The sequence below is a fragment of the Coccomyxa subellipsoidea genome, assembly GCF_000258705.1.
Source record: "Coccomyxa subellipsoidea C-169, whole genome shotgun sequence".
Lineage (NCBI taxonomy): Eukaryota > Viridiplantae > Chlorophyta > Trebouxiophyceae > Coccomyxaceae > Coccomyxa > Coccomyxa subellipsoidea.
This window is the reverse complement of record NW_005178035.1, coordinates 613,547-639,274: the sequence shown is the minus strand read 5'-3', so window position 1 is coordinate 639,274 and position 25,728 is coordinate 613,547. Positions and strand designations below refer to the sequence as shown.

At 50.1% G+C, this 25,728-nt stretch overlaps 5 protein-coding genes across 5 annotated transcripts; 1 reads left to right on the top strand and 4 right to left on the bottom strand.

Moving 5' to 3' along the window:
- Window positions 1–512: 512 nt before the first annotated feature.
- COCSUDRAFT_63444 (hypothetical protein) lies at window positions 513–859 on the bottom strand (the record flags this gene model as incomplete). Its single annotated transcript, XM_005647548.1, has 2 exons — window positions 513–655; window positions 790–859. 2 exons carry the CDS (start codon window positions 857–859, stop codon window positions 513–515), a joined length of 213 nt encoding a protein of 70 aa, XP_005647605.1.
- Window positions 860–7,116: 6,257 nt separating this feature from the next.
- On the bottom strand, window positions 7,117–12,177 carry COCSUDRAFT_63442 (hypothetical protein; the record flags this gene model as incomplete). The annotated part of the gene is made up of 7 exons (XM_005647547.1): window positions 7,117–7,259; window positions 7,418–7,512; window positions 7,967–8,064; window positions 8,400–8,567; window positions 11,643–11,810; window positions 11,977–12,006; window positions 12,118–12,177. 7 exons carry the CDS (start codon window positions 12,175–12,177, stop codon window positions 7,117–7,119), a joined length of 762 nt encoding a protein of 253 aa, XP_005647604.1.
- A 925-nt stretch (window positions 12,178–13,102) lies between these two features.
- Window positions 13,103–15,450, bottom strand: COCSUDRAFT_53495 (hypothetical protein). Its single transcript, XM_005647546.1, has 8 exons — window positions 15,223–15,450; window positions 14,935–15,076; window positions 14,659–14,764; window positions 14,470–14,542; window positions 14,192–14,335; window positions 13,955–14,047; window positions 13,773–13,816; window positions 13,103–13,618 (listed from the first exon to the last, which is right to left on the bottom strand). Exons 1-8 carry the CDS (start codon window positions 15,283–15,285, stop codon window positions 13,510–13,512), a joined length of 774 nt encoding a protein of 257 aa, XP_005647603.1. The 5' UTR covers window positions 15,286–15,450; the 3' UTR covers window positions 13,103–13,509.
- A 244-nt stretch (window positions 15,451–15,694) lies between these two features.
- COCSUDRAFT_66151 (glucose-6-phosphate dehydrogenase 1) lies at window positions 15,695–23,492 on the bottom strand. Its single transcript, XM_005647545.1, has 18 exons — window positions 23,196–23,492; window positions 22,760–22,931; window positions 22,485–22,583; window positions 21,974–22,185; window positions 21,338–21,491; window positions 20,953–21,024; window positions 20,373–20,530; window positions 19,896–20,028; window positions 19,473–19,586; window positions 19,113–19,189; window positions 18,642–18,705; window positions 17,247–18,432; window positions 16,833–16,973; window positions 16,588–16,660; window positions 16,333–16,438; window positions 16,003–16,147; window positions 15,833–15,906; window positions 15,695–15,738 (listed from the first exon to the last, which is right to left on the bottom strand). Exons 1-12 carry the CDS (start codon window positions 23,366–23,368, stop codon window positions 18,301–18,303), a joined length of 1,560 nt encoding a protein of 519 aa, XP_005647602.1. The 5' UTR covers window positions 23,369–23,492; the 3' UTR covers window positions 15,695–15,738; window positions 15,833–15,906; window positions 16,003–16,147; window positions 16,333–16,438; window positions 16,588–16,660; window positions 16,833–16,973; window positions 17,247–18,300.
- A 313-nt stretch (window positions 23,493–23,805) lies between these two features.
- COCSUDRAFT_53493 (hypothetical protein) lies at window positions 23,806–25,254 on the top strand. The gene is made up of 6 exons (XM_005647544.1): window positions 23,806–23,815; window positions 23,928–24,114; window positions 24,198–24,292; window positions 24,459–24,518; window positions 24,672–24,810; window positions 25,066–25,254. Exons 2-6 carry the CDS (start codon window positions 24,090–24,092, stop codon window positions 25,179–25,181), a joined length of 435 nt encoding a protein of 144 aa, XP_005647601.1. The 5' UTR covers window positions 23,806–23,815; window positions 23,928–24,089; the 3' UTR covers window positions 25,182–25,254.
- The last annotated feature ends 474 nt before the right edge of the window (window positions 25,255–25,728 follow it).

Below are 25,728 nucleotides of genomic sequence, written 5' to 3'. Positions count from 1 at the left end.
TGAGACAGTGCCACGTGCATTGCTGGGTGCAGCATTTTTCAGTATTGCAAATAGGTTCTGTGTGGTTACAGTGTTGCCGTTTTTAACCGGCACAGCTGCGTGTACAGGGTATGGTTCAGTGCGATATCAAATGGCTGAAGTTTTGGAGCTGCTTGTCATGCAAGCCCAAAAATATTAGCTGCCGTAGTCCGGCATTGGCACACGTTTGAATTGCAGCAATGAGTTGTCGTCATGATCTGGCTAATTCATGGCCGCTCTTGAGAATAAAACGATTTGATTGCTGTACAACTTGAATGAATGAAAATAGAGAGATGCCAACAGCAGGCAGCGTCTCTATATTTCGCTTGTACAAACAACTCTGCAGAAACTGACATCCACCGAATGCTACTTCAATAAAATCTATAAAATACCTCGTCACTATTGGACTACAGGGTTTTAATTACAAGATGCCTGACCATTGCCCAGAGCTCTAGAGGTACAAACAAGCACAAAGAACAGAAAGAGAGACTCTTTCAGCTCTGGGCTGCATCAAGTTTTTGAAGAGCCTCTTTGAAGTGGGAGTTGTACTTCAGGGTGTTTATGCATTGCTGGTAGTGTGCGCGCGCATCATCCACCCTTCCCAACTTCTCCAGAGCCTGCCCCTTCCTCGCATGCGCTGCATGACACACATACAATGGATATCAAGAGAGCTATGAAAACTATTCATTCCTTCCTATGTACTTCTTTGGAACAAAGCATTGCAAAATGCACGGATATGCCAGAGAAAGGGTGGCCAGTGCGGATGAACACCTTTGAGATAATCTGGATCCAGCTCTATCGCCTCCTCAGCATCTGCCAGAGCCTTTGTGTGCAGGCCCATGTGTATGAAGGCAATGGCTCGATTTCGGCAATCAACATTTTTTCAGTCACAACCAGCCTTCAGCACGGAGATATTTCTACAGTAATTTTGCTGAGGGTTTAGGGAATACAAATCCAGGGTTTAGGATTTAGGGATGGGGCCTTTAAAGTGATATTTTTTCACGGGGAATGCAATGGTAAATCTAGGGATTAGGGTCGGTGCAGGGTCGAAAATCTATGGTTATCAAAGTCATTGTAAGCCTTCATAAGCGCAAGGAATTCGTGGGCATCAGTTCACAGTGCAAAGCGCACACGGTGGGGCGTATGGTTGGTGTAAACAGGAGTGCAGGAAACACCTGAAAAGCACTGCAGAGTCAGGATCATGCTGCAGAGCCTCAGAGTACCTGCGTGAACAAGTGATGTTGGCTCAGCTGTGTGCAGAGAGCGGATTCCTCATTTCAGACCCGCTGCCCAGAACAACACCAGCGGATTAGCCCCACCCATTCAGCCAACGAGCTGCAGACCTGTTGCCTACGAAATCTTCAGAAGCAAGCACCTGCAGTTTGTTTCTGTGGTGCGTTTGTGGCGTTTTCTAAAAAAAAAACAGGACACATGGAAGAGCAGACCAAGGTTCCCTATGCAACAGCAGACCAGGGTTTCTATGCAGAGGGAAAATGAAGGAATCTTACTTGTCAGCAGCCTTGGCGTATCGCCGGAGGGAGAACAGGCGGTTGCCCTCATTCTTCAGCTCCTCTGCTGGTGGAATCTGATAATCTTACTCGGATACCTGCGCAGAGTGTAAGCATCAGCAACAGCACAGAACGCACTTGGCCTTCCTGCACTCTGCCAGGAAACAGCAGTCTCGTTTGTAAGAGGGGTCCTTTTCATCATGTCAGGCTGACAAGACAGTGCCATTTGCTGGAGTGCCTGGGGGCACTTTGCACCTTTTCTGCCAAGCAGCTGGCTGTTCAAATTTGTCGAGCTGCAGGGAATCAGGCACGACATAGATATGGGGACTTCCCACTGGGGGACGAGAGGCCAATAAATCCTGCATCTGGGTAGATGAAGGTGCGCACTGGGTTGTTGCAGCCCTCTATGTCGGTGCCATTCCTTGCACAAGTCTCGGCTGCCTCCTCCCTGGTCTCCAGCTGAGGCCTGAGGATCCCCATTTCGCGCAGCCACTTCTCCAGCTTTGGCCACATGTCCCGCAGGCGCCAGGCCACAAACACTCCAAAGGGCCGTCTCCCCTGCATCAGCCATTTCAGGTGACGGACATTAGAGGGCGCAGCATAACACATCAGTGGCGCAGATGTCCTCGCTTATGAATGTACATCTGTGAATAGCTGGTGCTAGTACAGAAGTGGTGGGCTGAAATAGGTGAAATGCATGAAAGAGTGAAATGCAAGCAATATTAAGATGAAGCCCAGACAAGTAACCGAAATTGTCGAAGAAGGAATAAAATACATCCAGCTGAGTAACATGAAATGGAAATGGGGTTAGTGAGGAGAGGCAGGTGCTTCCCACCTCGCCCTCCATGGGGAAGGCCATGCCGACCTGTCATCAGTACACATCAGCGCCTCAGCCTTGAGAGTAGGACCTCAAAAGAATGTCGTGGGCAGGTGAAGCTTGGCAACAAGAGGGCAATACACCGAAAGGTTACATCACCTGCAGAGCTGTGATAACATCATCAACACTAGGCCTGCCATGGGTCTTCTTGTAGCCCACGAAAGATCCTGCAGCACCACCCCTTACATCTTGAATAACTTCAAACCCCAAGATCCAATCAGAAAATGACAAAAGATTCACCAAACGGCGTTCACCTTGGGGATTTTGGCTGATCGCGATGCAATACTCCTGCTGCTTCGTTTCAGGATCAACATAGCCAAGGTCCCTGAAATGGCAAATGGACCTTAAAAGCATCCCTGGAAATATCTTCAAGCAAAGTCAGTGCAATGGAGAGTTCTCTCACATACTCACGTGTAACTCACAGTCCAGTAGCATATTGGATGCAGTGGCTGCAAACGCGCGATATATTGTGCTTCACCTGGTAGAGGACATGCGCATATTCAGTAGAAGTCTATTTTAATGTTTGATAATAAGCAGTTTTTGCAGTCTCTGCAGAGTGTGGTAGACAAACCCTCAAACCATACCTTCGCGCTGTTGGGCAAGCGCAGCCTCTTTGTGACATTTTGCATCCACTTCTGCGTCGCTTTTGTCATATGAATTGAATGCTCTCTTTTCCAGCTCCTCATCAGAGAGAAGATCGGGCGCCTGTTCCGGATTTGGTAGTAAGTCCGCGATAATTTCCTTCTCTTGCTTGCTCATTCCCCGACGCATCTTGCCGGCACCAGATTTACTGTTTAGAAGAAATACTGATGCAACAGTCGTTAAAATTGTTGGTTTTATTAACAAATTGTTAACACAGTGCTGCTCGCCATACTGAGGCCGCAGGATCCTGCCCAATTGCCCAGCGCTTCTTGCCAAAGCGGGCAGCCTTCCTTGACCACGTGCGGATGCATGCAGATGTGCGCAAAATTTCCCAAGGAGCGAAAAACACCCGTGTTTCATATATAATGGCTTCAAGCGTGCAGATGCTTGCAAGACCCAAGTGGGTGCGCGCGCCCAAGCGCTTGAGCAAGTATTCTTCAATCGAAGGACTGCGAATCCGAAGGATTTAAATTTTCCAAGCTTGCATGCAAGAAGGACTGCAGTTGCGCAGACATGCCGCATGCATCTAGAAGCCTTATCATGAGTGAATCCTGTGCATCAGAATGATGCTTCTAGTAGTAATGCCATAGAGCCCCATAACAGAGATGCTCAAGATGGGCATCTCAAAACTTATATGTAATGTACAACTTGAAGAATTTGACTGCGCAGGGCACCACAACTTCAAAAGCCCTTGCCAGCAAATCAAAGCTTGACATCAGACAGCTTTTGGAGGGCCTCCTTGAAGTGTGTGTTGTTCTTGAGGGTATTTATGCATTGCTGGTAGTGTGCGCGGGCATCATTTGCCCTTCCCAGCTTTTCCAGGGCAAGCCCCTTCCTCGCATGCGCTGCACACACAAGTATATGATCTCTTGGTCAGATAAGATAAAGAATTCACATGTTAAGACAGCAAATCTCCTGGCGGCTTTCTTGACTCCTGGTGCCGCACACAGCAGAGGTGGAGCAGGCAAGAGGCAGCATGCAAGAGAAGGGGTTCATCAATGGTATGCCGAACGTCAGGCCGGACCTTTGATGTACTGTGGATCCAGCTTTATCGCCTCCTCCGCATCTGCTAGTGCCTTTACATGCAGGCCCATGTGCAGGCGGGCAATGGATCGATTGCTGCAGTCGACACATACAATCATATTAGATCTGATTATCTTCTGCTTTGTCCCAGCAAAGTTGTAAATAGCACATTAAGAGGTGGGGTGCCCAGATTGCAATTGCGCCTAAAAGTCTGCAACATCAGGGTGCAGAATGCAGAATTTTCACCTGTAGAGCACTGCAGATGTGGGGTCATGCTCCAAGGCCTCAGTGTACCTGCAACACCACAGCAATGCTAGCTGGATATTTGCCAAAGTATACGATCATGACCAGCAACTAGGCTCATCCAAGGAGTAAATGTAGGGATTTGGGCTCCTTCATTCTCTGCTCCAGATGCCTCGCAGGATCTTTTTGCTACCGTCCTCCAACAAAGATGACCACAGCCATAGCAGCTTGCGGCAAGGAGCAACTTTGAACGGGTAATCTGGCGGCTTCGCACTTTTCAGCAGCCTTGGCATATCGCCTGGAGGAGAAGAGGTCATTGCCCTGGTCCTTCAGCTTCTCTGCTGGGGGAAGCTCTTCCTTGTAGACTTCATCAGGCACCTGCGTACCATCCCAGCCAGACTTACAGCTTGTAATCGACCTCAGGTGCAAGGCTTCGATTTCAAGCCTAAAATTCCAGGCCTTGGATTCCAAGCCTTAGAATAAGCCCTACAATTTACCGTGACAGGCTTCTCTTTCAAGGGGCTGGGGTGTCATATTGCCATTCGTCTCGAGCAGCAGCACATGATGCTATATACTAGTTGTGTCCATGTAGCCCAACAGCAACTTTACTGCAGATTCTCAACGTGTCAAAGGCTGGCCCCACATTCCAGAACTTCCCATGCGCATTTCTGGTCGGAAGGGGGGCTTTCTGTGAGTGCGCACTGGGTTGTTGCGGCCCTCTATGTCGGTGTCATGCTCTGCGCATGCAATCACGGCCTGCTCCCTGGTTTCCAGCCTGGCAAGGATCTCCATCTCTTTCAGAAACTTCTCCAGCTTCGGCCACATGTCGCGCATGCGCCAGGCCACCAGCAATGACATAGGCCGCCTCCCCTAATCAACCAGGCACACTTGGAATGTCATGACACCCTCTTTTCAAGACCGATGGCGCAGGTGCCTTGTGCATGCCTATTGCTTTAGGAGGAAGGCGGCTTTGACTGGTATGGTTTCAGGGCCAGATGGACTCATAGACAAACAGTTTGGGGCTGTGCATGCCTACAGCACCTTGGAACAAGATATCAATGTCTGGCATGCAAGAAGATACATGGCTGGCTCAAGGCAAGTGATCGCACCTTGCCTATATGAGGGAATGCCATGCTGACCTGCAACATGAAACAGATGAAGGCCTTCAGATGGACACACACATGCAGACAGGAAAATGAAGCACCAAGATACGCTCGGGCACAGATTGCCGGACCTGGAGAACAGTGATGATGTCATCAACATTGGGCCTGCCTTGAGTGACTTTGGAGCCAAGGATCAAGCCTGCACCACTGCACAAGATCAGGGAGATGTGGCATCCAACTTTTAATCATCTTTCATGGCAGTTGATATTTATTCAAGCACCGACGTCAACAGTCACCTTCTGGATTTTGGCAGACCGATGTGCAGTATTGCTGCTGCTTCGTATCAGGATCGATGATTCCCAAATCTCTGTAAAAATATCCGAGATCAGAAGCGCTTCTCACAATTTTGTAGGACATTCTGCAATGAGCAATGGGGCGTGTGTTTTCATACGTACGTGTAGCTGACAACCCAGTGAGTAAATTCTTGTGGCTGCAAACGCGCAATGTACTGGGCCTCGCCTGCAAAGACACACCGGAACTAATCCCTTATCAAACACGACTGTTTCGCTCAGTCAACGGCAGAGTTCCACCACAGATCGTGCTAATAAGGGGGGGATGTGCACCTTCGCGCTGTTGTGCAATTGCGGTATCTTTGTGGAATATGGCATCGATCTCTGCATCACCTTGCTCACAACAGTCCATTGCTTTCTGAAGAAGCTCTTTCAAACTGAGTTTCTCGGCCTCCTCGGGGCTGATGCCAAGCTCCTGGATAAAATCCTTCTCCATCGATTTGAAATTCCGCGGCAAGCTTCCCATCAGACAGATAAAATGAGGTCAACTCCCGGCTTTGGGTGCAGTGTTTGGCACGATCAGTGCATCAGATTGCTCGAGGCCATCACAGTACTGTCCACGAGGTAAAGCAAACGAACCCTGCCCACTGGTCTTGAGCGACTTGCCCGATCTGGGCAGCCAGTCCCCATCATCCCATGAGAGAGGAGCACATGCACGCCAATTGATATTAGCGACACTAAAGACCACTGGGCCCACCATGATATACAAGAAGGCCAGTGAAATGCACCCTCAGCCCGAGCCCACCTGAATGAGAATTCTGCAATATTGTGATTTTCTGGAGCGCGCATATGCCCCGCTGCCAGCACCATAGGATTGTAAAAGGTTTACTCTCAGATCTCTAGATTTCCAAGCCTCATGATTATCATCATTTTGGATACATACTATTGTTCCTTGCGTGAACCTAGGACCTGTACAAATGACCGCACAGCATGTCCGTCTAGAGTGGTACGCACATGGACCTTGCATCAACTTTAATCAGTCCCAATCCTCTATTCTTTATTGATCTGTAAGGTTGCTCTCGCTTTGAATTTCCAAAACAGAGATTCTAAATTTCGATATGGATTTGGGCAGGCTACAACCCCCTGGACCCCCGCAGCGTCGGGCTCTGTAGTATTGGGCATTCTAAACAGCTGCTTGCAGACAAATTTGCAGATCTGCAGATCTAATAATTTGCACCTTAGTTGCACCAAGGTGTGACCTTCATATCCCGCCAAAACTATAGTGGCCGCCACTCAACTTTTTCGAAATAAGAAAGTGCGCAGTGCATTCACACACTGCACACAAGCAAGCTGAGCTGTACACTCCTCTGCTATGTCAAATTGGAGACCTTATACTGACTTCAGTGTTGAAGCTACAAGTTGTTGGTCTCCATTCTTTGGAGGGCAGTTTTAAAGCACTCGTTGCGCTTGAGAGTGAAGATACACCCCCGATAGTGTGCGCGCGCATCAGCCACCCTTCCCAACTTTTCCAGGGCCAGCCCCTTCCGGGCATAACCTGTGACATCGCAGACCAAGGAAATCAAATATGATCACGCAAAGCCCTTTGAAGCTAGCATTTTCACTTCTCTCTAAGATTTCACTGCAGACTGATGGAGAGTCTGTCAGATCATAAGGAGAGAGGCTATCAGTGGTGGGGCTAGCTGGACAAAGCACCTTTGATGTATTTTGGGTTCAGCCTTATCGCCTCCTCAGCATCCGCAAGCGCCTTTGCATGCAGACCCAGTTGCAGATAGGCAATGGCGCGATTGCTGCATTGAACACAAGAACTAGTATGAAAGACTTGAAGAGATCACAGATGCATGATCATCCCTTGTCAAGGTGCAGGATGCCTGAAATGCGCAGAGGGATTCAGCATAGATGTGACAGCTCAAATATTAGACTTGTTGTTTGGATGCACCTGTAAAGCACTGCAGATCTGGGGTCCTGCGCCAGAGCTTCACTGTACCTGTACCGGCATGGGAACGATCGAATTATCTCAGCACAAAACCCCTGCCGCACAAAACACGGCTGATTGTAAGCCCTGCAGTGCTTCGGGCTAAATCACTCAGTTGTTGACCATCTTTGTCGACCTCCTGTTACCTCAAAGTCGCAATCAGCATCTGCAATCCTTACGGAATGGTACTTTCAAACAAATGAACAAAGCTCTAGACTAGGCTCAGGCAGCAAGCAGGAAGCTTGCAGAGCGCAGAAAGTTTTGCAAACCTGTCAGCAGCTTCGACATACTGCTGTAGGGCGTAGAACTGATTGCCCTCCAATTTCAGCTGTTCAATTGGTATGGGGGGTTTTGGAAGTTTTGGTTCCTGCAAAACACCAAGTTTTCAATCTCCGAGGGTTTGTGCTTCTCTCATGAGACAATGTGCGCGACCGGAGCCAAGATCCATGGAGGCCTGGCACCTCCTCAGCTTCTGGCAGCAGTTTAAATCCTGGTGCTTCCTCGGGTGCAGTATGCAACTGCTCGGCAGCTGGTGCTCCTTCACATGCACCTGGCAGCTGCACATCAGCTGATGCTTGCTCAGATGCAGATACCTGGCAAACCACAAAGGCTTCAGCTTTTCTGAGCATTTGGTGAGTATAAATACCAGGGTGCTGATCTCACAATGCACTGTGACTTGAAAGGACTGATGATGGCGCGTACTGGGCTGCTCTGGGCCTCCATGACCAAAGCATGGTCCACAGAGGGGAGCATGGCTGCCTTCCTGGTCTCAAGCGTGGCCACAATTTCAATTTCATGCAGGAATTTTTTCAGCTGCGGCCACATGTTGCGCAGGCGCCTGGTCACAAGCACCTCATAAGGCCGCTTCCCCTGAACGCAGCAGCCAGTGGAGATGTGATTAAACTTGGCTGTTTAGGCAGGTGGCATGGAAATGCTGCGCTCTGGTTGGACACATAAAAATGTAGCTGCCCATTACTGCGCATCACAAGCAACAGGTCTGCCACAAAGCTTGACACATTTTTTATTCACATGGGGTGCTTGTGGTGCAGGTGCGAGTGCACTCCAGCATAGTGCTTGCGAGTGACAGGCGGACTCTCTGCCCTCAAGTGGCCACGTTGTGGTCACTGGCTTGTAGCTGGACTGCGCACCAAGCAGTGAGAGGCAGAGGCTGTGTAAATAGCCACACAACATGAATGTGATGGGGACTGTAAAGGGAAGCGGGCAGAACAGAGGGAGGCAGCCAAGTACCTTGCCAACCAAGGGAAATGCCATGGCGACCTGTCATGCCAGAGACTTATTTACTGATTGTGGTGGAACAGGTGATGCTCCAGCAAGCAGAGCATGGTTGAGTTTCTGCTTCAAGGTAATAGGGGAGAGCACTGTGAGACCTGAAGTGCCGTCACAACATCATCAACGGTAGGCATCCCATGCGTTGTCTTGTGGCCCATAATGTGTCCTGCGCAAACATTGAAAGCATATGGACCCCAACCCACGCTACGACACCTTTCTACATCGTCCAAGGCAGACTAAAGCAATCAGCACCCTGAGGATTCTCGCAGATCGTTATGCAGTGGTCTTGCAGCTTTGTCTCTGGATCGATGAACTCAAGCCCCCTGCGTCATAAATGTGACCGCCTTACCATATATAAAAGAAAACAAATTTCTGATCCAAGCCTTTGACAGAAGTACTCACGTGTAATTCACAGACCAGAGACACTTCAGCGGCTGCAGTGGTTGTAGACGTGCAATATCTCGCGCCTCGCCTAATCGAGAAAATTCACACAGTAAGTCAGTACAAATCCTGGATAGGATCGAAATCTTGTCCAAATATAACACTGTGCAGTGCTGAAAATTTGACCCTAACCTTCGCGTTTTTGAGCCAGAGCAGCCTCTTCGTGAGAATTTTCATCCCTCTTTGGATCAAATGTGACGTAGATTTCAAGCATTTGTTTCTGCAGATCTTCAAGGCTAAGTTGCTTCCACTCTTCGTGGGTCATGTCCATGCTGTGGAGAAATCTCTGCTCGCGCCAGCTCACTTCCCCATCCATCTTTGCGATGCCAATCCAAACAAAGATCAGGCAATATGAAGAGTGGTGCGCATTGCATATACTCTCTATGTTTCGCGCAATTGCTTGCACGATATCTCGTGTCACATCCAGGAGGGCTCCCGAGAAGAACCTGCCCGCTGCCCAAAAGCGGGGCAGCCAATGTCCACCGAGCGAAAAAAGAATGAGCAAACAAAAGAGGTGGATTGAAAAGGGACTCGATCCTGGAACCTTTGGAGCGCATTGAAGTGGTTATGACCACTCGCACATCGTTTGGTGCATCCTACCAGCAGAAACGACCTGTCAAAGTAGCTCTTTCATTGACATATATGTAGCAGCTGGCCTGTAGGTAGCTAGATGCGCTGCCATGGCAGTGGCCACTCCCTAACACTTCCTGCGCATGTCAAGCACAACTAGACAGTGGAAGCAGCGTTGAAGGGCTCCGAATGCGTCTTTCAAATAAAAAGAAATGTTGCACTAAACGGTAGCTGCCTTCTCAGTACTAAAGATGCACATACTGTTTCAAAAGAGCAGCCAATCCCATCAGGCAGCACTGGAGTGCAACATGCTCACTGAAATGATCGTCCTGGCTGGGATGTACGTACATCAACACACCCTCTCAAGCTTACAATCATTTCTACAACCGCAAATAATTGTGGAGTCGAGTCCAACAAGGGGTGAGATCATGGCAGCCTTAAATTGCAGCTTGCCTGCAGGACGCACCTTGCTTCTTGACAGGAAAAGCGCCAAAATAAAACATTAAACCACTGATGAGTGCGCACACTTTCCAAATGCGCTGTACAGGCAGTGCACGGTATATATACAATTATCAGATTTGAACAGTCTTCCCTTCCAATTGTTGTAGAGCTCCCTTGAACTGTGAATTATGCTTGAATAAATGAACATATTGCTGATAGTGTTTTCGCGCTTCCTGTTTCCTGCCCAATCTCAGCAGAGCCAGCCCTTTCCTGGCATGAGCTGCAGAAAAAATGGCACAGACACTCAATATTGCTCAGACCAAATTTCTTCTTGCCATTGACAAGTTGCCATAAGAAGAAAGAAGCCCAACACAATAGGTGCAATGAATTGTGCCAGGTCAGGAAATGACCTTTGCTGTATTCTGGGTCCAACAGAATTGCATCCTCCGCATCTGCAAGTCCCTTTGCATGCAGACCCATATGCAAATGGGCAATGGCCCGGTTGCTGCAAGCAACAGAGTTACTCAACAAAAAATTTACAAGTTTTGCTGAATAGCAGGATGCCGGGTTCTTGAGCAGAGCAACAAGGAAGCTTTGACAGCGAAGATGCATTTGAACCCGCCCATAGAGCACTGCAGATTCAGGATCTTCCCTCAAAGCTTCAGTGTATCTGCACAGGCACACACACAAGCTCAGCTCCTGCCCTGCAAATTTGTGTCACCTGAACTTCAAAAGAACATCTCAAGTCATCAGCCTGGGGCTCAATCACTGCACCTCAAGTGCTCAACAAGGCTTTTAGTTGGCCAATCAAGGCATCTGCAGTCCTAAGTTGCTGTGTTGAAAATAGACTGAAGGAAGGAAACATTGTGGGTCAAGTTTCACAGGAACATACTTGTCTGCGGCCTTGGCATATCGCCTGAGGATGAAAAGGCTATTGCCCTCATTCCTGAGCTGCTGCGAAGGGGTTAAGGGGTCTGGAATAGTAGGTTTCTGTGCAGTGTAGAAGCCTTAATCAGCCGTGTTCTGTCGTGGAAATAATGCAACGGCTGCAGCGCAGCCCATCAGCTACCGGCAGCATCTGCTCCACGCATGCAGGCGAGCACACACAAAAGCAGCAAAAAGCTTTGGCGCGATCTTTCTTGGTTGGCAAGTGACTCCATGCGTGGAAACACGGCATAACGACAAGCAGATATTAATGCCCACCGGGTTGTTGCGACCCTCAATGTGCAGGCCATGTGCGGCAGAGGTGACAGCGGCCTCCTCCCTCCTTTCTAGGCAGGGCAGAATCTCCATTTCACGCAGCCACTTCTCCAGCTTCGGCCACATGTCACGCAGGCGCCACGCCACAAGCACCTCATAAGGTCGTTTCCCCTGCACAGATCAGCCGGCTCCAAGATCAAAAGAGTGCATTGCATAAAACAGAATCACACGGATGTGGCGCTCCAGGCATTCCCTTGGGAACAGAGAGCCAAGCAGGAAATTTGAGCTTCTATGATATGGATTGAATAGGAGAAAGTTTGGCAGGCACGCAACGTACCTTGCCAACCAGAGGGAAGGCCATGGCGACCTGCCAAGCACAGGATCAATCCGCTTACAGCTGCATGAAGGCAGAATTGGTTCACTGCAGAGCATTCGAGGTCCTGAAGTACAGCTGCAAAATGGTAAGAGACCTTCAAACCTGGAGAGCCGAGATGATGTCATCAACAGTGGGCCTGCCAAAGGTGACCCGTGCGCCCATTGTATATCCATCGTCATCATCGTGATAGCCTGCATCAGCATGGAACTGAGAAAAACAACATCTAATGGCACCAATTCGAACAGATCAATTGCGTTTAAGGTGGCTGTTCAGCACCTTCAGGATTCTGGCAGATTGATATGCAGTACTCCTGCAGATTGCTCTCTTGATCCACGACATTTCGGTCCCTGAAGACATGGCCACATGTCATGGTTGCCATATGCACTGGCAAAACCTGCATGAGACTGCCCGTGTGTATCAGACTCACGTGTAGCTGACAGCCCAGTGGCACGACCAGGGTTGCAAAGGTTGTAGACGAGCGATGTATTGTGCTTGACCTGGTCAGGCAGACTCACACCACTCAATGCCTGGGAAATAATGCGTCTCTACAAAATGTTGAATTTCTTTGCACACAGATGAAGTTAATCATGCAGCCTTGTACCTGCGCGCTGCTGAGCAAGCACAGAACTTCTGTGACAGCTCACAGCCGTCTCTGCATCGGCACGTTCACGTCTTTCCAGCATTATCTGTTTGATTTCCTCATTATTGAGTTGTACATACTCTTCGGGGCTCATGTCCAGGTCCATGAGTAATTTGCTGATCATGCCCAGATCCATGGTTGATGAGCCCATGGTTGATGAGCCAGGCGAATTCTACTGTGTGACTTCCGCGAATGATGGACATATTCTACAAACAGTTATTTACTCAAGTCTACGTGGGAATGATGTTCATATGAGAAAAGAATGTCTCGGGCAAACAAGGAGGGAGTGTCGATAAGCGCGCCCTTTTGCCCACCTTCCTGCCCATGCGGGCAGGCGATCCATCACGAGGACAAATGCAGGTTTCGTGTGCAATGCAGACCCTGCATCAAGATAAGGAAAGCATCATAAAGTATAGGTCACCCCCGGTTGGGCTCCAGCACCTTGCAGTGTAAGCTTAGAAATTACAGTACTAGTGGTTCATGTCGTGACCTGTAATTCGCTAGCTCATGAGCTCAAGGTGTGCAATTGCTCGGATTCATGAAGCAGATCAATCAAGCATGCGCATGCAATTTAGTCACTGCACGGTGCACAAGCTTGCCTGAATCTGCTTGTACATACGACATGTGAGTCATAATCACACTGTGCAGCACATGTGCGACACCGCAAGAAATTTCTTTAAAGCATTGGTCAGAGGGCCGTGAGCAGCGTGACCGCCAGTGTACAGTGTACACTAATTGCACTATGATTATCGCTGGCAGTCCATAGGAATTGTGTCACAAGGGAGTGTGTCACAAGGTTGTCACACCACATTGGTGACACTAGTACTGGTCAATAATCGAGATGAAGCTTCCGTTCAGCTGGGGAAGTGCTTCTGGAATATCTGATCGCGCCAGGCCACAAGCTCCCCAAACTCAGCCTTGAGCTCCTGATGTGTCAGAGCTGCTCTAGCTTCATCTGAGAGCCTGCACCAATATTGAAAAGTCAGGACTTTGACCCCTCTATGTAGCATCAGAGCGCTTTTAACTCTCATGATCCAGTCAATAAGACAATTCTCTCGGCACAAGGCAGTAAATAGCAAACGTCACTGTGCGTAGGAAACGGGGAATGGAAGCGCACTTTGTGAAAGGAGGTCCCACAGGCTCTATGGTCTGCACTGCCACCTGCACAATTGCATGCACAATTGCTGAACAACCCACAAACATCAGAGACACCGCCAGTTCAGCAATGCAGCGTAAGATGTAATGGTGTTCAGAAAACACTGGCTGCATCCAAGGAATGACAGGGACAGAGAATCTTACGGCCATGGCGATGTCTGCATATGTGAAGCTGCCAAGCACATAGCCTCCATTTGCCTTGATGGCTTCCTGAAGATCTCTGAGCACCGCCTTGGTCTACAAGCCACAGATTTGATCTGTTTAATGGACATCTAATTTACATATGAGGGGCCTGCCAGTTGTTGTAATGAGAATATGCCCAAATAGAAAATGTCCACTTTCTCTGCACTGAACCAGCTGCTTCCCTGCTGACCCTCGCACCTTCTCAAGACTCGCAGCGCTGGAGACATCCTCATATTTAGAGGAGAACTGGTTGAGATACCAATTATTAAAGACATCTCCGAGAGGCCCCAGAGCTTTGAAAAAGGACGGCATACGAGCCGCCATACGAGCCGTCCTCAATTTCTGCGCAGACGATGGGTGTCAATTGTTACTCTGACAGCTGCTTGGGTAAGATCAATTAAAACTTAAAACTCCTGAATACAGGGTTCAAGCCAACCTCAACCAGATCATATACTGCGGCGCGCACAAGTCAGCACCTTGCTGCTCTTCAAGGTTGCAAAGACCCGCGACCGAGCATAGTGCAGGGCAGTGTCCGCGGCGTCATTCCACCTGCATGTGCAACATCTGCAGCGTGAGCCAGACAGGGGCCCACAACAGTAGAGTTCACGCTTAATGAACTCTGCGTTGAGCGTGTGCAGGCAACGTGACTGAGATATTGCACGCACCTTCTGATGTCCTCAAGCTTGGCAGCCGGGAAAAGTGACGAAGCACCGGCAGCACTGCTGTGATCATCGGCCCACTGGGCGATGTCAAGCGACTCAAACAGCACACCTGTGAGCATTATTATATCAATTCAATGGCCTGTCTTGCTGTTAAGAAGAGGGCCCTTGGACCTCTCTTGGACAAAGCAAATGTAGTGTCTCTTCAGCGCAAGAGATCCTGTGAAGGGTTCCTGAGCCGAAGGTCAAAAAGAGAGCTGAACAGCGCACAAAGGGCTGCACCGTCTTTTGGGGTGAACATGACGGGCGTTGTGATCCGCCCGCTCCATTTTCCAGACCGAAACCTGAGCCACCAAGCCCCAAAGACAGGCGTGTAGACTGTTGTCCTGTACTTGACGTTGTGATGCTTCAAGGCCCAGCGTGCCTGCAGGAATGAGTATCGGTCACCTCAATGCATGATCTGGTACTCTAAGGAAAACTCTTGCAAATATAAACTCTTGTAATTATCATGATGAAGTGCTCTGACTGGTACAAGGGAAAGAAGAGTTGTAGCCTATTCCAAGATGCTACCTTGAGCGTCCATGCTGAGCCGGGCAAGGCCACAAGTTCAGGATTGTCAGGATTGCCACCCATTTTACAAGCGCAGAGAACTTCTTCAACCCCAGGAGGGTCAAGATAACAAGCCTGAGGCCAGAGTCAGACACCCCCAATGATCACGAATGGGGTATGCGTGAAGCTTCGGGGAAAATTCTTGCTTCTTTTCGAACAACCAAGGCAAGACCTAGACTCACTCGATTTGATCAGGGTTGCGAGAACGATGGATCAATAGTTTGATGTTCCGAGGTCTGCTTGCGCAAGCCTCACGTAAAGCTTCCGAGAGCTTCCGGGTTCTCAGGTACAGCCCGTTTGGTACATCCTCACGAGGGTCTTACGCGATCATCCCTGGAAGAAAAGGCAGAATTGCCCTCAAAGTCTCACGTGTGACGCGTTGTGAAATGCCCAGGGCAGCTCGCTGGATATAAGCAAGCATTGGCTAGCGTATAATTCTCTTGTCTCACCGGTCAATCAAGATCCTGTGCACAGAAGGTAGGCGTGGCCTTACCAATAGTGACGTTGAATATGCGCTATATGTTGAATCTTGACACTCTTGTACTGAAGGACTGGTGCTCATTGGCAACAGGATACTAGCCTAGGATGACAACGACACGGCCAGTGGAGTTGATCAGTCTGCAAGTCTCCCCCTTCTCATTGAGAGTAAGACATTGGCCTCGTTGCATACATGCCTGTGCAATTAGCAGGAGTATGAGCCTACGTTTTGAGAGCATCAGATCACTTTGTCCATCTGCGCAGGCGAGGTGGGTACTGAAATACCATGGAATTCCATTCACCTGTTGGGAGTACACCCCAATAGTCGGCGAGACCTGGATGAAGGTCAAGGCAGGCAAAGCCTTCAGCAAAGAGCGAGTGACAGCTCCTGTGCTGCTTAAGCCGGACGGTGGGTCTTTGTCTGCTCTTGATATACCAGTTTCCTTTGTTGCTCAGTCTTGACCATTGCAGCAGCCTATTGCAGTCATCTGACGCACCACAGACCAATATGCAACACTCAAGGGAGAAGTCGGACGTTCCATCTGTCGACTTTGACAGAGCTTCGCCGCTGAAAGCAGACTTTGCTGCCTGCAGGAAACATATATGAGTCTTTTGAGATTGCACAGTGGGCTGATGCGCACAGCAAGCGCGCAGAGGCAGCAAGCCTGTTCCCAGCAGGCAGAGTTGAAGAGATCAAGCGGTGAGGTCCTTGGCCAGTCAGCATTGCATTTTGCCATGACTAGTAACCTTCAAAACATTGCCTGCTATTGGAAGGCATGCCATGGCTTACAACCGGATATTATACTCAGGGATGCAAGCCTGCTCTGGATCTGTGTGCTGCCCATGCAGATGGGATGAGATCAGCAATCAGATCTCAAGCTACGGCAGGAAAGTGGCTTTCGAGACTGCCTTGAGCAATGAGGTGTGTATATATTTGTGATGTAGCAAAGCCATTGTTCCTCACGGGGCCGTGGCACTCACTGCACCTGATTTTGCATGTTTCTTATTCCGGCATGAACCTTGTAGATGTGACAAGATTGCTACTTACTTAATTCACTGCGCCTGATTTTGCATACATGTGATTCTGTGCGTAGGAGGCTCGCCTGGGATTGATGCCTCCTCTGCTACTGCGGCTGCCCTTTGGGCGCAGGTTGGGCCTGGCCATGAGCGAGCGAGTGGTGAAGGGCATGCAGAAGAAGTACAGCGATCTGGATGATCCCATGAACCTGGACAAGGTCAACACTGTCCCTTCTTCCTGGACAAATCTGGCCTGGTCCTTGTACTGCTTGCTGAGCCTGCTGGCTGCGCGACTGTCCCTCTTTCAAAGGAAGGGCTCTTGTTTGGATGAGGCAAGCAATTTTGCAATGTGTATACCAGCAGGCTTCAGGCTTCTGCTGTTCAGCTCTGGGTGATTGGGCCTGGAAAAGAATGTTTGGGCTGTCATCAGAATGTTTCCGGGTACCCACATTGCAGCATTAGTACAATGACACGAGCATGGTTATATGCAGGCACTGGAGTATGTGGGCAAGCTGAGGGCGCAGCTGAAGGAGAGTGGGGGCCAGTTCCTGCTGGGCACGCTGAGCTATGCTGACATCACGATGGCGATCACAGTGGCAGGGATCTCCCCGCCCGGGCAGCCACGCAAGCTGCCCGCTGCCCGCGACACGGTGCCCTTCCAAAGTCAGGAGCTCTACGATGCATGCAAGGACCTGCAGCCCTGGGCGGACGACATCCTTGACAAGCACCTGCCCTCATCATGATTGAAGCCAAGGCTGAAGCTGCAGACCTGCTGTGTTTGTATACTGTGGGTTTTGCTGATCTACTGTACCTCAGAGCACTCTCATTGAGTGCATTCACATTGAGTGCCACGTGGCACAGCAAAGAGACTACTAGTCTCTTGTAGTACATGGCACCCCCGGGGACCATATATATCTGGATCTGTGTTTGGCTGCACCAACATGTATGCCAATCCAATTCTGCAATTGGATAGATTCTAGCGCTTTGCTAATGTGCTGCAAAACTGCTCGATTGACCACAAATGCCACATTCACAGAAAATGCCTTTGTGGTGCTGACGCTGTTTCACTTCATAAGAGCATCAACAAGTGTCATGACACCATGATACAGAGACCTTTGTGCTGCAAGATTTTGTGAGGCTATGGCCAAAAGAGGTGTCACAGCTGACCACCCCCAAACAATACTTTTTGTTCCCCATCCCAACTTGACTCCAGCACTTTGTTGGCAACCGCAGCTGCCGTATTCCAATTGCATGGAAAAAGGACAGGGTACTCTCACATTACAGATCACGTTCCTCTCTGGGCTACCAAACGAGCCAACATGCTGGCTATGTGAAGTCCCCACAACTGACCACAACGCAGCCGGGGCTACCAAACTCCAAAGTTGGGCATGCGGCACGCGAAGATCCACGTCTCAATCAGGCAATCAGGCGCGCTTGAAAGACTGACCTGAGGCAGTCGTCCTCAAGCCCGGGCGATCCAAATTCAAACTCGCGCATGTGATGAACAACAACGTGATCAGGACAGAAGGTGCGGGGCAGGCGGGCTCAGGAGATGTCGCCCTTGCCCTCCTCGGTCTTCCAGATATACTCGGTGTTCTTGACAAAGCCGGCGCGCGACACAAGCACGTCCGACGCCGGCGGGCCGCGCGAACCGGCCGGGTACGGCTGCGGCGTCACCTGCAAAGCAATCAATTATCTAGGAGCATACATACCTACTGAGATGTCTACAGTACATGTACCACCTTACTATATGCAGGAATGATGTAAGGCTAGATGATAACCTCTCTGCTGACCATTAGACCATTAGAGCCGAGACTGCTTGTTCAAATTGCTCGTCAAACACATGAAGCACTTGTGCAAGAAAGTGATCTGGGATATGCTTTTACCTCTCCGGCATCGATCGCGTGCAGCAGCGGTGTGAAAGCCGCCCAGGCCGCCCGCAGTTCATCCCTACACATTGCGCTCGTTACAAATCTGAAAGGGAGCACTTGCTCACCAATAACACTCTGCCCCGGTCACCAAATTGCACCGGTGTTGTCAGGCAAGCAGTCCAGTCCGGCACGCTGGAGCCAATTTCAGGCAAACCAACATTCCTCGTCCTCTAGCCTGGCAGCAAAAGCTGCAGCACCTGCAACTTTGTGATGCCAGGTAACAAGACGAGCAGAGATGATCAGACTTTATCTTGCCATCACACAACGATTGGGACCATATGCTCGTCCATAGACCCGGCTCTGCCAATTATGTGCGTATGATGCCATTCGGCCATGTACTTCCACAGGTCAAGGACCTCTAGGAAAACCGCTCATACAGCTATGCGTCTCAAAAGCAGATTGATCACCGCGGCGTGGCGGCCGCACCTGCGCACGAAGTGCTGCTGGTCGCCGCGGATCGCGTCGAGGATGAGGCGCTCGTACGCGTCAGGGATGTCGGCGCCCTGGAGTTACAGAGTCTGTTACTGATGGTACTACTGCAATGAGACAAGGCAGTCCACTCAAGCTCTGCACTGGCAGAGCCTGCAAGCTTCTTTTTAGAGAATAGATCTCCTGCTCAGGCAGCCATTCTAGCATGCACATGCGCATTTTAGGAACACCGTCGGGATTTCCTGTAGTGTGTTCCACCTTTCTTGCTTTCTTCTGACAGCATCTCCCGGGATGCTCAGAGTGTACTCAGCAATTATGGATGCCATAACCAGATATTGTGAGAAGTATGTGTGGCACCTGGTAGCGCTGCTTGTAGCTGAGGTCCATTTCACTGACGGTCGGGTGCATCTCCAGGCCGGGTTCCTTCACCACTATCTTCATGTAGATCGCCTCATCCGGCTGCAGCCGCATCTGCACGCACCCAAACATCTATATAGCACCAGTGACTGGATCCACCCAAGCAGAGTCTGCATCAGACAGACAGCGGCAGCGAATTTCCGCAATAGCTGGCAGAGGATGCAAATGCGGCCTGCATATGGCCAATACTACAGGGACTCGGACTTTCCGTCAGACCCTTCTGTCTGATGACTTCCAAGAGACAAGACTCCCTGGGTGTCAGAAGAAGGGTGCTGGAGTCTGCATTGTGGTATGGCACAAGTGGCAATGGTGCACGTTGTTTTGATGAAGCCTGCTGGGGGCATGAAGGTGCGCGCCACGCACCACGAGCTCGTTGCGCATCTCGTTGAGGTTGGGGTGGATGCCTGATGCGGGCGACTTATACTGCACGCGGATCTCCACCTTGCGCTCATTCAGCGCCTTGCCAGCCTTCATGATCCACGGCACCCCCGACCACCTGCACCCACTCATCTTGTTGGGCTCAGCTCACTTACAACATCATGTCGGATACCAGCTTACTTCCTCCTTGTGACCGTCTAAAACCTCCATGACAGCTTGATCAGGAACATTCGGTGTCTAATTGATCTCAAGTAGGAAACAGAGACAGCATCCACACATAATAAAGTCGCGATTTTTGCAATATTGTAGGTTGGATTCTTTGCAGAGAACATATCAAAATTCAGTATTTTTCACTGATCCTACTGCATAAAGAGTATGGATCAGCTCAGCATGCCATGCCATGCCATGCTTATACAAGGGGCGCTTTCAAGCCTTGCAGGCAATAAAAAGGTCAGGGCGCACCTCTCGTTGTTGATGTTCATGACGCAGGTGGCAAAGGTGGGTGTCTTGGAGTCCTTGGGAACAGTCTCATCTTCTAGGTAGCCCCTCTGGTCGCCGCCTGCCGTGTACTGCCCCAGCACAGTGTCATCCAGCTTCACCGGGCTCACACACCGCAGCACCTGCACGGACAAGTGTTTTGTACAATTGGCCAGAGTCTGCTTCCCTGCTGAGACGCAGTTGGAAAGGTGCAGAACGATGGAATAAAAGCGTTTGATACGTCCAGTGGAACTGCGCAGTGTGGGAGAAAGCCATTTCAGGTCCTATAGTCTGTTTTAACATCGTTTTTTAATACACGCTTTTCCTGCCAAGTGGCAAGGTGCGTCCTGCAGACAAGCTGGAATCAATGGCTGCGGCAATACTACCCTTGTTGGACTCGCCAGATGCAAGCAAGACACAATCAATCGTGGGCACGGTGCTCAGTATTTGTACCGCCCCCCGCCAGCCGGGGCCACAGTCTGCTTTGCAGCCAGTGATCTGAAGGTTCATTGGGGAAGATGCACCAGGGCCTTCTTTAAGCGTAGAGAGGGCTGGAGATCATCACCTTCACTTTTTCATCCCTGATGTCATCTGCAGAGAGAGTCACAGGCTGCTCCATGGCCAGCAGCGCCAGCACCTGCATGCATAGAAAAGCATCACCTTCTAGCCATTACTACAACAGGTTTTCCTGCTAGTGGCGAAATGTGCCTGCAGACAAGCTGCATCTGAAGGCTGCCACAATCCTACCCCTTGTCGGACCAGCCAGATCCAAGCAACACCCAATCAATCGTGGGCACAGGTGCTCAATACTTGTACAGCCCCCCGCCAACCTGGGTCAGGATAAGATATTGTAGGATAAGCAAAATGCCAACACAAAGCAGGCAAAATGCAACATGGAGCACGCAGAAGCCTCTCCCAGCTCACATACGTCAGACGGCGCCGTTGCTCACCTGAATCAGGTGGTTCTGCATGACATCGCGGATAATGCCAAACTCGTCAAAGTAGCCGCCGCGGCCGTCGGTGCCGAAGGGCTCCTTGAAGCAGATCTGCACGTTGGAAATGAAGTTGCGGTGCCACGTCGGCGACAGGAATTGGTTCGCAAATCTGCGCACATACATCAGCGAACTCAGCATGGCATGCTGTACCAAGACATCACTTCAAGGGACTGAAGCACCTGCACCTCTGGAGCCTTACCAAGGCCAACAAATAACGCACACAAGGAATCGGCAGAAGGCAATCTTGTGAAGCACGTAATCGATTGCCTCATGCTGCTACCTTATGTGCATTGCTTGTAGGTCTCTGCCCCAATAATACCGGCAACCCGAAACAGCTGGAAAACCTTGCTAAGTGGGTGTGTGCCTGCCTGACCACGAGCATGTCCTGCTACATTGGGCCAACCCTACCACCTTACTCAAGAATCTGTGAAGGATAGGTACATAAGCCTGCCTGCCCAATAGGCCCGGCATCACTTCCAAGTTTAAAAGACTCTGGTGGACGGGTAAGTAAACCTGCCTGAGCAAGAATACGTTCTTCTCGATGAGACCGATGTCACTTTACAGCACACATTCTTTTGACAGTGGGCGTGCCTGAGCACGAGCATGTTCTGCATGAGCTCTTTGCCGAGGTAGTGGTCAATGCGGTAGAGCTGATCCTCAGGGAAGAGCGCGCCCAGCTTGTCTGCCAGCTCCTCGCTGGACTCCAGGTCCATCCCAAACGGCTTCTCCACCACCAGCCGCAGCCAGGACCCCTCCGCGTCCGACCCCATCTCCGTACAATTCCGCTTTATCCCCGCACACACCTGCGCGCCATCGTCTGGAACGATTAAGCTTGTTGAAAGACTGCATCAGCCATGCCCATGATTGCATTGTAATAATTGTCTGTCCCAGCACACACGCATGCTGTCCCCACGCTGCAGCACATTGCAAGGCTTGTTCAAGCCTTGCAATGTCAGCCATTGAAAGATTCCTATTGTGATGTTGTTTTGGAAATTCAAGCTTTCAGGCCCGCTGTCGCCAGTCTGGAGTGTCTTTCAGGGCCCAGTCAGCCGGAATGCACCAATTCTATACCTTCCTAGTGCCACAATGAGGGGGTGCTTGCCTGAGGGTACACTGTTGGCGGCAGCGCCAGATAGAAGAGCCTCCCGATCGGCGAGCTCTCGTGCCCCTTTTCCCTCGTCTCCAGACTCGTTTGCAAGGACTGCGGCCACACAAGCAGAATTTTCACAGCCAGGTTCGCTGTCATCAGTCTGCATAGCTGATTGGATGATTGAAGAGCGTGGGTAGATCCATAGAGCATGGATCTACCCATTCAATTTGAGTTGTAGCTAATTGTTGCAGTCTTGGAACTCTGATATGCCTTCTGTCCAAGCGCACCTGGAACCCTTCGTCTCCATCATAGGAGCCAGGGATGTACGATATCCTGCTGAGAAACTCCTTGATCTCAGCGTCTGTGCCTTTGAGGTAACCCTTGATCTTCTCCCGAAGATCCTCATCGCTCAGCTTCGAGCGTGCATATCCTATGATGCGCAGGTTCTTGGGAAGGAAGCTGCACCAGAATGGAACCCATTTATGCTATCTTGAAGGGCTCATGGACAGGTCTACACGACAGATGTGTGCCCAGCAATTTCGATGCTCACATTCAGCTAAATTGCCAAATTGCAGGTACCATCCCAGCTTTGATCAAGAGGGTGATGATTGGACAGTGAGTATGCTTTCCTCCAATTATCAGAGTAAAAAAATCTTCTCTTCACATCCGCAATTGGTAAAAAACTCAGAGAAATAATATGCACGTCACAGTTAAAGCCCTCACCCCTTCTTGAAGAGTGTGAAGAGGGCAGGGAAGGTCTTCTTCTTGGCAAGGTCTCCACTCGCACCAAGCACGATCACCGATAGGACTAGCTTATTTGCGATAAAACATCTGACGTCGTCCCTACTAGATGCCGATGCAGAGCACGGGCGATGCTGCAGGTCACTAGACGGCATCTCACGTTGTCCTTGGGACACCAACCCTAAAGCCCCGAAAATGCTGCTGATCTTCTCCACCTTGTCACAGCGCTATGTAACAATGCTAACCAATGTACCTGGTGGGTTCAGAGACCTGGTGTGCTGCGCATTTTGGGAGAAACAAGCAGAAAGGACTGTTCATAATATCTCTTCTTACGTCAAATAAGCTGACTAAGGAATGACATGGTACACACTAATGGCGTGCATGAATCTTGGGCGATTTAATTTCACGTCTGCCTCAATGGTTGCAGGTGATACTGCAGGAGGAGATTTAGTGGGAGTATCCAAATGTGTAACGTCCAAGGAGTGGCGCCTTGGGAACCCAGAAGATGGACAGATCACTGCTCTGCACTGACAGGCAGAAGGTTTCGATCACAGATCTGTAGATCACGAAGATCCTCTGGGACATCAGAAGGCTGGCCTGAGGTATAAATTCGAATAATCTCGAAGTGGTCAGGGAAAGCTGCTAAGACCTGGTAAAGCCCACCATGCCGACATCGGCACTTGTACTAACACCACAACTATGTTGTCTTTGCAGGTGGTTGATCGGCATAGCTCGAGATCAAGCAGATATAGATGTCGCACATATGCTGTTGGCCCACAGCAGCTCAGCTCTCAAGTAGAGTTTCCCCCTTACACAGTCATCAGTAAAGCGACTAAGTATGATCTGCGCTTCTTTGATGTGTACTCGGTGGTTCGGATGCCCTATGAGCGAAGGGATGAAGGTGTGGCCCGTGAAATGGATCTCTTAGCACAAGAGCTGCACCATGCAGTAAGAGACAGGCAACAGAGGCGGGCTGCTCTGCAGGATACCTCGGACTGGGGGCCTATTTCGATGGAGCCAATGTACAGGGCCTGCGGTTGAGACAAACGCAGCCTGTGGTCATGCGGTTCAATCCCAAGGTGCGTTTCCATCTGCCAAACCTGCTCACCTTGCTCGAATTGCTGTGACGACTAATATGGCAGATCTGCTCCTGATGCACAAGGAATACAGGCGTCTTTGCTTGGAGGACTGTCCGTCCGTGAACTGGTGTGTAAGGTGACTTAATCGATGCCTCTGCATGACCAGGTTACCAAAACGATGGAGCTGTACGTCGGGTCTCGACAAGATGGGGAGTCTCTTGAAGCGGTAAGGTGTGATCCACAAGAATTCCATTGTTTGAGGCTTCCCAAGTGCATTGCTGCTTCCAATACGCTGGTCACCAAAGAACGGTAGTTCTTCAGAACAGTTTACAGATCCATGCTCACGCATTTTATTGATGAGCTGCTATGGACAATACAGCCGCCGCAGCCCAAGGACGGCAGACTGAGTCTGGAAGTAGCTGGCGGTGAGGTGGCAGCCGTGCTCAGATTTGAGGGAAGCGCCACAAGAGAAGCAACTCTCAGGGCAGTCGCTCAGCTGAAGGACATTCTTGCGTCAGGTGATAATTCTCTGGCCTCGCTCGACTTCACTACCTTTCCTTCACATTTTTTTTTGACAGACTGTATCTTCAGGCGCGAAGACAGCCTGACTGGCGCATTGACAAGCATGCATCTGCACTAATGTCTTGATGTGATCTCCTTAGCCAGGGTGCAGCATGGGGTAATTCATGTCCCGGTTGATCATGATTGATTGGCGGCCAATCATTGGCCTGCATTTTACAAGTGGGCTGAGTCACAACTGGGGTGCTGTGCAGATGGTCTGATGTTAGCGGGTGAGGAGGCGGCTGGAGCATTCAGACTTGCGCAGTATGGACCATTGAACTCGCTCAGCACCCGTGTGAATGAAGTTCTGCTCAGAGTGCAGTTGTGACAGGCAACGCAGTGGGCACTGGAATTAGCTAAGATTCACTTGCAAAAGAGCATGTAATAGTATGTATTCCATCAGAGTTGCCCTGATTTGCACTCTAGACAATTGCATTCCTATGTATTTGGACTTAATTGTGTCCGGAAAGAACAAATCTGTGTGTCCAGAAAGTTTTTCACCGCAACAGCAGGGGTGCTTCTTGCAAGATTGTCCTTCTATACTACCTCCCTCCCCGCAAGAAAGTTTGCGATGCGTGAACCCCGAGAAGTACTGGTCACCAGATTAAGAACAGAATTGCATTTCCTCAATCGGCCGCGCTCGTGAGACAATGTCAAGATGGTCTCTGGGGTTCAACCGGACCTTCTTCCTGTGCACATTGTACATGAGTCTCTCTTCTGCCCAGACTTATATTGTCTCGTGGGTCTATCACTTGCACCAGAAGCTGCAAGGGTCCTTCCCTCTGCAGTGGCATTGTACCCGGCACTCCTCCTTGCTCACCTTGGCCTCTATTTGCATCTGTATTCATAAGCACACATTCATTCAAGTGTGCAGT